A 10891-nucleotide genomic window follows, 5' to 3' on the forward strand; every position below is an offset into this window, starting at 1 on the left:
ATGAATAATATTGATTTTTCTTTGTTTTTCTTTTTTAAATGTTTTCCATCATAATTGGAATGGTAGCAATCATACGCAAGAACATAACATAGACAGACAAAGATTACAAACAATAACTTCCACGTTATTTCAGACGTTATTGAAGACTTGGTTTGTATATCCGTGGTTGTCACTCGGAAGGAATGTATCTTTGTAAAAACCCCTACGATTCTTTGGAACACGCTTATTAAAATCCCTACGTATAGTTTTCAATCTGTCATGATATATTCTTTCGTAAACACTCTTCGGTGGTTCTTCTTCTATAGATTCGTCAATTGGATAATCCTCTTCAGGAAGCTGGCCTTCGTATACAGAGTCTTCCTCATCACTGGAGTAATCTGGCTGGATGTCTATATCTCTTGAGGCCGATGCCATGCTTCGGATCACATTTTCTATCATACGGTTTTTCTCTACCTCGTTTGACAAGATGTGCGTGGTGGACATGAGATGCAAAAAGGTCCCCCAACGATGCATGCACATTCCGACAAATTGAAATGTAAGCACGAGGCCAAAGACTGTCAGAAATATCACAGATATTGGTTCGTATTTTTTCAATATAAAGAACGGTAACAGTTCATGTTTCATGGTTTGTAACTGCATAACAGCAACACTCCACAAGAGATTGAGCAGGAAATAACCAAACACGACATTGTTTCGAGTCGTGTCTAAATCTCTTTTGATCCTTTCTTTCTCGTCTTTGTCCTCTTTTAAAGGATACAGATACTTTCGAAGTATATAATTCCAGAATTTCACTTCATCGTCGTTCACGCAACATTCTTCTCCGTTGCCTAGATACTCTAACTTCCGCCAGTAGAAAGGGTCTACTTTTAAATGTAAGTCATCAGGGATTTTAGTCCGTATTACTTTTACTCCGGCCTGGATTGACTGTAACTGTGTGGTCGGCTTTTGGTTTTCTACATCGGATGCAGGATCAAATGCTCGCGTTTCCGTACTCTCCCCGGGTTTCTTACCAAGAATATCGTAAATAAATTTCTTGAAGTCGTCAATGATTGGTCTTAAGCTGTTCAAATTAAAGAGACTGAAAATCGTCTTCCTTTTGTCGTCGTTCGCCTTTTTCACAGCTTCATCTTCAGAAACTTTCGGATTTTCTCGAGTACCCCACGACACATTATTCAAATTGCAGAGAAAATAGACCGTGAGGAAAATAAACGACGATGGCACAGTGAGAAAATATAAAATACCATGTATAAGACAAACGATTTCTCGAGGATGTAAAAGGCCACAGACGGAAAATATAATAGCAAGACCAGCGAGGAAGACGACATTAGGTGAAATTAAATCTTCATCAAGGATGTTGACAAGCGTTCCGACGGTTACGACAACCATAACTACAGTATAAACGCTGGTCATGAAAGCGGCAAACGTTATCTGAGTGCTGGTCTTAGCCTTTAAACAAACGACGATAAAGATAATAACAGGCACAAGGGAAAGGGCAAATGACTTCCACATGCTCAGCTTGAGTACTGCACTGTAGGAGCCAGCAATCATCAAAATCACAGTAGCCGGGGCTAATATACTGGACGTCATTAAGATAAATTGATATAATATAAACAGAGCACTGATGTTATCGTTTAAGCTAACTGTAACCCTCCATGTTGATAGAAGATCCATGATATTGGCGATTGTTGAGGGCGCCCATCGACGTCTTTGGATGAAGAAATCATGAAAGCTCTCTGGTGCGAATGTAAATGCATCAGCTCCGGCACAATAGTCGATTTTATATCCTTGCTGTAGTAAAAGGGTACACAGCCAACGATCTTCCCCTAAAAGAAACAGAGAATATAAAAGAGGTTATAGAAAATGAAACATAAAGAAAAAATGTGAAGGAACCTGTTAAAATAGAAAAAGAAAATCAAGTTATGCATAAAATAAGAATCGAAAATGAATATTGTGAGTAATTCGTTCTGCTAGAGATAGAAAGTTTGGAATCTTGTTATAAGGATGAAAGGGACAGTAGACCTCAGCAGAATTTGAACTCGGAATGTAAAATTGAGGGAGTGGGTTAGCCGATTATATGGACTTCAGTGCTGAACTGGTACTTATTTTATCAACCCAATAAGCATAAAAGTGACAGTAGACTTCGGTGGAATTTGAACCCGGAATGTAAAGTTGGCAGAAATACCGTTAATCATATTGTTTGGTGTGTTAACCATTCTACCAGCTCACTGTCTTAACATTGCGAATAATGATTTCTCATTCTAATTTATTTTAGTTAATTTTATATCACAAATGGTTTTCACCTGACCAATCACTGGTTCCGTGCATTTACGATAGCCTGAGTGACAAGGGGATATATATGAAACTCAGTACAGAACAAATATAACAAGGGAATAATATTGATCGGAAAACATTGTTTTTACATTTTCGTTGATGTTTTTCTTCTACATTTCATCAATATACATCGTCGAAAGATCTCGTACATACATACATACATACATACATACATGAATACATGCGTAAATGCATGTATAAATACACACATACATACGTATATACATACGTATATACATATGTACTGGTATGCATACATACGTACATACAAACAGATACACATACGTACGCACATATTGATAATGTTAGTAGTGAAATCTGATTCTTTTATTAGCATTATTGCATATATATATATATATATATATATATATATATATATATATATATATATATATATATATATATATATACATACACAGTGTATATGCATTGATTATGATACATAGATGACTATTTTGATACTGATTTAATTGCAGATACCAGATATGTGTGTGTGTGTGTATGAATATGTATGTGCATGTGCGTATCCATTCTTCCTGACGAACATATACGCACATCATATATGTTAACTTGCTCATGCATCTGTACACAAACACGAGCACACAAACGCATGCACAAAACACACGCACACTTATATGGAGAGTAAAAGCATATGTGTACCTTGTTCATACTGGATGAAGTCACGCGCTTTCACAGGTTTCCGAGTGTATGCTCTGATGACGTTATCGTCCATGATAGCGGAGGCACGGAACAAAGAAAAACAACCTGGACAGCAAAGAACGCAACCAAAAACATGTTCTGCAGCCTTTTGCAGCCAATGGCCTACAGCGTACTCAAACTGTTGATACCATACCATGGGTCCTGTGTGATGAATAGAAGAGGAAAAGAATAAAGAATATATATATATATATATATATATATATATATATATAGAGAGAGAGAGAGAGAGAGAGAGTTATTAATATTTCTAAGTCTCTCTAAAGGAGACTACGGCAGCGGTACTGGAAATTAATAGTTATCGCCAAGCCAACATGGCAGTCCCAAAATTCACGGCAGCTTTCGTCCTAATTAAAATACCTTTAAAGGTGAAAATTATAAACAATTATAAACAAGGCATAGAAGTCTTTTTTCTTTTGCCCTTAAAAATCGATCAATAAAATATAAGTTCCAGTTTTAAGAGAGGAACTAAGTTTGACTAAATTTAGTTCAGTTTTTCGTCCTCCAAAACATAGATAATATTAAATCAAACTTTCAATTCCATACAATCACCGCTGCTAAACACTTTTCGTTCGCTACTGATATATACTGATATACTAATGTGACGAACACAGCAGTTTTGAGGCTTTCTACAGTGTGTCTTTCATTAAGTATGATATACAGAATGCTATTCCAAAAATATAAATGGGCTTGTAATTTTAACTAACCTGACCCAACTGGATGAATTCTTCCACAGACGGCACCGACCTTAGAATTCTTCAGCATTCGATCAATAAGAAGTTTGACAGAATTGGGTTTAAAATCCACATCACCATCCAATGTCAAAATAAAGGTTTTTTCAATCTGAATGAAAGCAAATGAATAATAAAATAAAACTGGATGTCAATCGATGCATTTTAGAGGACTTGCCATCTTTTAAACTAGGACAGCTTTCAATCTGAAGATTCAGTGGAGAAAGAAGAAGAAGAAGAAGAAGAAGAAGAAGAAGAAGAAGAAGAAGAAGAAGAAGAAGAGTTGAAGAAGAAGAGTTGAAGAAGAAGAAAAGGGATAAAGAATAAAAGAAGAGGACAAAAGAGTTAAAAAGAAATAGAAAAAGGAAAAATAGTACGATTGCGAATATAAGGGGCCAAAATGGGTTTCCTCCGAAGGATCCCTAGAGTAAGGTTACTCGACAGGGGGCGTAGCTCGGAGACCAAGGAGTCTCTCTTCAATTCGAGTCACTACTTCTCCGCATTGAGAGCTCACAGGTCCAGTACTACGGACATGCATGTGATTAGAATGTGGCAGGAAAGAATCGAAAGACGGATTCTTCAAGTAGAGCAAATCGGGAAGAAACGAAGGAGTAGACCAAGAACGAAAGATGGCTTGATTAATATTCATTGTTTCTGTTAGTCACATTTGGGAATCCAGCTTGGAAATCAAATGACGATTGTTTCTGATAAGACACTATAGAGTTGGTGCCCGAAAAAATCTACCCTCTCCCCACGACCTTCCCAGAAACAATGGACAGAGATGGATGGATAGGATGGAAGTAGAATGGCCTCTAACAAAAAAAAAAAAAGAAAAAAAAGAAAAAGAATTATGAAAGGAGACTCATAATATACAAAAATCAAGGAAGGTAAATAACAACAATTGTTTACCCTTTTGAAATCTTCATCGGAGAGGTGGTTCAGGATGGATGCATTGGAATGGCTTTTAGTTTTACGTTTTTTGAGGCCAGGAACTTCAGTACTCACACAGATTTCATTGTCTGTTCCTCGATCACCAAACATTTTAAAGCCCAATAGATAATACATATACATCACCTGAATAATAATAATAATAATAATAATAATAATAATAATAATAATAATAATAATAATAATAACAATAATAATAATAATAATAATAATAACAATAATAACAACAATAATAATAAAAATAATAATATATTTAAAAAAAGATTGACGTAACTCTTCACAAAGGCAAACAGTCAAGACGAAATTTATACACACACACACACACACACACACACACACACACACATATAAATTTGCGTTAGATGTGTCATTCAGAAACTCTCGCGTCTTCAAAAAGGACATATTGCTTAATGTAGTCAGGCGTGGAGTATTGCTGAAGAAAAAAAAGTTCAGTTTATGCCATGAAAGCCTTTGAATATGGATTTGTTCGTTTAGGGTACACTTGGGTATAAATGATGGCGATGATGACGACGAAGACATGACCACCATCACCGAATATACTGTAGGAAATTTAAAAAAAGTACAACACAGACACACTTAAATATAAGCAAAAGGTATTTACTGACCTGTGACCATCTCTTTTTGTGTCTGATTTTATCTTTATCCTTAAGATGAATAATCATTTGGGTATCACCTGGCATTACAAGCTCCAATCTGCCCCCGTAAGGTGTCGACACTTTTTTGAAATCATTCAGACGGATAAAACCTTTAGCAACTGACCTGCGAAAAAAAAAAAAATGAAGTCAGTTTTGTCCATATTTCATGTTAGGAAAATACGGGACTGAAGACGTTTGCCGATGGACTGTGTTGGTGACAGACACAAAGGTAGTTCGATAAATTTAGTTATGAAAAGTGAGGACTAATGTTTCGGACTCTTATACTTTGTCCTAAAAGGTGTGTATGTATATGAGAGAGAGATAGAGAGAGAAAGAGAGACAGAATGAGATAGAGAGAGGTGGAGGAAGTAAGGTTATTGCTTGGTTTGTAGGAAGTACAAAGAAAGAAACTGAAATGAAGTTCCGAGAGAAATAGTCATTTAGATTCCTTGTTCTTTGATCCCTTTCATCGATCAGGTTTATGATCAAAAGTATTCCAGCTATGACGTGACCATCACGTTTGTTTCCAATTTGTAGAGAATCCACTTTCACATTGACTAATAAAGAACTTTTCTCAGTCGATAAGGTGTGATGTGAGTGTGATTTGGCTGCTCTTTCTAGTTACCACTCCACGAGTTTGCCAAAAGTGGGTCCAAGCGAGTTTGTTTTTAAAAATTTGTCTAAAATACAATTGATCCTCATTGTTCTCTTAATACTTTGCATTTTTGGTAGTTTGGAGGCAAAGCTTGATCGCAAAGCTTGCTGCAGTTTCAGCGGCATCCAATATATGATTATGGTCGTTGGAAGATTTCACAATTTCATTCCTTACATTAATGAATGCAAAAGAATTAAAGAAAGCAAGGCCTTGAAATGTAATCATAATTCTTCCTGGAGAAAATAAAAAAAAAAACATCTGGCCTTCCAATTAAAAAAAACATCAATACCAAAAATTCCTTTCCCTCCCCACCTAAAGGGTCATTCAAAAAGAAAGTTTGACCACACTGATACAAAAGCCATACCTCCCCCTCCCTCCCAAACTGTTTTCTTCTTTCTTTTTCCCGTCTGCAAACCACCAAAACACTCCCATATGAGTATGTATGTGTGTTTACCACAACCAAATTTTGATAATTCTATATAAGCGACACCAGATATCAACACCTACCAACACCTTCTTTTTCTCTACCACCCCTACCACCCCTACCACCCCCTTATACACCAGTGCCCACCTGGACCATCTCAACACCCACCGGGGGCGGTAACGCCCACTTTGAGAGCCTATGCTTAACAGTAATTATGCGAGCACGGCATTTTGATTTTGATATTTTTCGCACTTCCAATAAACGCGTTCACCATTTCCACCATTCTTATAGTATGTATGTCCATTATCAACCAACTTCTTACGACCTATTTCTGATTCAGCAAATTCAGCAGACATCTTTGGCTATGAGTCTTTTCACTGTGAATAATTCCAAATAAGAAATTCTTTTTAGAAAATAACTAGTTGTTTTTAGTAAACAACTAGTTTTATTCCATATCATCGCAAACAACTATTTATACTCGATAGCATGAGTAAACAAATATTACGTTCCACTTCCTACGAATTCAACAAAAAAGAAACAATTTTTCTTTTTTAGTCAAATTGTGTTTTAGACAAATTGTTTTAAACAGATTGCATTTAGATCAATTGTATTCTTAGACGAATAGTTTTAGACAAGCTCGCCGGATACCGCCAAAAGTAATGATGACTAATAAATACTTAGTGCTGCATAATTTCCTCACTGTCCTGTTTTTAGGACTCTATGCATAAATGGGTTGTGTTCTATCGACTTTATCTTTCCTCACCCCGGGGTTAATAAAATTAGTACCAGTCATGTGCTGAGATAAATTTACTCGACCCCACACCTTCCACACATATTCGTGGCCCTGTGTTAATGTTTCAAATGATTATTTATGTATTTTTCTGGTTTAGTTACTAGATTTCGTTTATACCACAAGAGAAATAGAAAATTGTACTTTTAGATAACAGATAGACACCTTAGAAAACATGGCCTCGTTCTCTCTGCTGTTTTTTATTCAAATATTTTCAATATTGTTAACCTTCAGGTAATGTCGTGAAAGGCAAAAGGAAAAGAAAGTGGTGAACAAGACTCCATAGACTGTCTAACAAAAATGCACGCACACATTTACACACTTTCACACACGCAGTAGAGGCGCATGGTTTAGTGGTTAAGATGTTGGACACATGATCGTAAGACAGTGGTTTCGATTCCTGGACCGGGCAATGCGTTGTGTTCTTGAGCAAAGCACTTCATTTCACGTTGCTCCAGTCCACTCAGCAGGCAAAAATAAGTTATCGTGGAACAAACTAGCAACCTGTCCGTGTTGGGGAATATAAAGGCCACAGAAACCAAGAAATGAGCCCTTATGAGTTTATGTCTCGGGAAACGCACACACATATGACGGGGTTCCGGCACATTTTCCGCCTACCAAATTTCACTTCTAAGGCAATTTGTCAACTTAAATCTACGACGGAAGACACTTGCTCACTGTACACCCTCACGTAGTAGGATCGAACTTGAAACTGTGTAGTTTCGTTGTAAGCTTTTTAACCACACATCTCTACCTATTAGATTCCTCTGCCAAACGGTTATGGCCTTGTACCAAATGTCAGATATTGTAAATGTTTTAATAGTAATAATAACAAAAGATAATCTAGAAGGTTTGTGATACTCACTCAGCGGCTTCCGGAATTAGATCTACAAATTCTCTGACATAGCCATTAGGCACTCGATTGTGGTTGCTGTCCGTTTCCCAGGAATCATCAAATATGACATGAACTTGAGAATAGAAAATAACAGGAACATTTCAACAGAATATCATAGAATTTTATTTAATAATTTAGTAAATAATTTTGTAATCGTATTTAAAAAAATAGGCTTATTATGTAAGTTTCTGAAATTGGTACCAGGCCATTAATTCTAGGGCAGACGGTAGAGTTGATGAAACCTACCCACCGCATATGATTGCGCCTGTGTTTTACTGTATTTTCAGGCATACAAGTTGAATTTTTCGGACAAAATTTACAGTCCAAAAGTAGGTCGAAAATATTTTTTCTTTTCTACTCTAGGTACAAGGCCCGAAATTTTCGGGGAGGTGGGGGGGGCAGTAGATTATATCGACCACAGTACGAAAGTGGCACTTAATTTATCGACTCCGAAAGGCAAAGTCGACTTCGGCGGAATTTGAACTCAGAATGTAAAGACAGACGAAATACCCCCCAAGCATTTCGCCCGGCGTGCTAACGTTTCTGCCAGCTCGCCGCCTCGGAGAAAAATAATTATTAAGAAAAAGAAACACACAACTGACTTACTTTCGAGTTCGTAGCTGTTGACATCAATGTAACTGGTGACGTAATTTTGGGCCAGTTTTTTCGTGACCTGTTCCAAGTCAAGCCTGTAATTAATTAAAGATAATATTTTAATTAATAAATTTCTTGATGAAATTAGTTGTAAATTACCTGTATTTTATTTTTGGACAAATAAGAAAGGAAAATTAGTTGACTTTAACTGAGGATCGAAACCGCGATCTCAATTGGTTAAGTATTTAAAGCTTGCACTAACACAAATAATCATAAATGCTTTTTTGGCTGTCACAGAACATCGAATTTATAGAGACATGTGTGGATGCTGTGACGTTCAAGCATGAATATCACACCACAAACAAACAAGAGCGCTTCAATTCTAGCACTTGATCTGTTAGAAATAACAGTCGAACCTCTTTCATACTATAATTTGATGTTTTATATAAAAAGAGAAACATTATCGAGGTCAGGAAGGGCAAAGAAGTGCGTACTTATTAACATTGCACCATCTTCTGAAAGAAACACCTTCATAAAAGTCACAACGAGAAGCTGGTTAAGTCCAAAGACCTGAAGATGAAAATCAACAACACGTGGAATATTAAGACCAGAAGAGGAATTTGGTTAATGCGGGAGAGAATGGAAAATGTCATCAATTGTATTCCGGATTCCAGATGACCGAACTGCTTGGAATTGTGCTTACACTAAGGAAAGAGCTGTCAGTCAAATGACATCTTCCTTATAGCAACTCTGGTTCATCGTTTGGCCGTGACACCAAACGATATTAAACGGAGTACAAATGGAGCAACAATAACAACAACAACAATGACGATGATGACGGCGACGACGATGGCAGCGACAATGGTAAACGTTAAAAGGAACAACATAAAAAAAAAAAAGAATTACCTGAATAGAGATTTTTGTAACTGTAACATTTCTTGGCGTGTTTCGTGCCACGTTGTGGCGCAGATAAGGATCTTTGGTCGCGTGTTGTTCTCATCAAGACCTTCCTTCTTTATTCGGAACGACTTCTCTTTTACGTCTTGTCGGCGTCGTAGCAGCAATCCCATATCGGGGAATATTGGTTCATAGTGTGGTAATACAAATAATCTGCCGAGGAAAAGATCAAAAGTCAAATGTCAAGGAAGATTAACCCCCAAAAGTCAAAGGGAACAAAATGCTGAGAGCAATATTATTTCCAGTTTAAAGCGGCGAGTTTTAGCACAACAGGCGAAATGCTTAGCGGTATTAAAAAAAGATTATATAAAAATAAGCGCGTATATATATATATATATATATATATATATGCATGTATATATGTACACATAAAATTGTGTTGAATGTTGTGCGTGTGTATGTATGTGTGTGTGCATACCTGAATACGTAAGTGTGTGTGTGTGTGTGTGTGTGTGTGTGTGTGTGTGTGAATGTGTGTATGTGGTGTTTCCTTTAATACACTTAATGCGGTTTAATATAAGGAAATAACTTACTTCTTTATTTGTGACATTCTTTCGGAACTCGGCATCCAGATATGGTTTGTGATGATTATAATAGAGACAAACAGAAGACCCATCATAAGAATCGGTGTGAGTATCTCTCCAGGGATTTCCATTTTAAAGCAAGCCCATTTTTCAGTGACCAAATTATCTGGAACAATCTTTTTGGTGCATTGAGCTATGTTGAGACCAACCGACACCGGAGTGACGAGAATTAACGGCAAAGAAAATCCGATTTTCTGCATGTGAAGTTTACAAGCCATACCGGCCAGATAGCAACATATAAGTCCTGACACGATATGCACGTACATTACACCGTAACCCTGTAAATGGACAAGCATGTAATCAGTGCTTAAAGAATCTTTCCAGTCTTGGAGAAAATTCTGTATGTCTTGGTGGGAGAGAGCTAAAGATAAACAAAAGAAAAGCACCATTTTCAGTGGTACCGTGATGATATCAGTTGCTTCTCTTGTCTTCTCGATTCGATTCCGTAGTCTTTTTAATGGAATCGACAATCTACAGCACTGAATGTCAAAGAAGGCGTAGTTCTCCCACCATGTGAACGACGTCAGCACAACAGCAATTGGTACAATCCAGTTTTCCGTTTCCGATATCTTCTCGTCTCGATCGGTTGTCCACGTAAAGAAATCGGTG

The 10891-nt window shown here is 36.9% G+C and overlaps 1 protein-coding gene across 1 annotated transcript in view; it reads right to left on the reverse strand.

Moving 5' to 3' along the window:
- LOC106870779 (uncharacterized) overlaps positions 1-10891 on the reverse strand; it is a 63965-nt gene continuing 53074 nt past the window's right edge. The window contains 9 exon segments of the mRNA XM_089363856.1: positions 1-1823; positions 2992-3192; positions 3756-3891; positions 4689-4853; positions 5354-5507; positions 8118-8220; positions 8754-8836; positions 9648-9851; positions 10232-10891. The exon segment at positions 10232-10891 is cut by the window's right edge and continues 245 nt beyond it. Of these exon segments, the coding sequence (XP_089219982.1) occupies positions 130-1823; positions 2992-3192; positions 3756-3891; positions 4689-4853; positions 5354-5507; positions 8118-8220; positions 8754-8836; positions 9648-9851; positions 10232-10891 (3400 nt within the window). The 3' untranslated portion in view covers positions 1-129.

The sequence above is a fragment of the Octopus bimaculoides genome, chromosome 15, assembly GCF_046866305.1.
Source record: "Octopus bimaculoides isolate indiv1 chromosome 15, ASM4686630v1, whole genome shotgun sequence".
Classification (NCBI taxonomy): domain Eukaryota; kingdom Metazoa; phylum Mollusca; class Cephalopoda; order Octopoda; family Octopodidae; genus Octopus; species Octopus bimaculoides.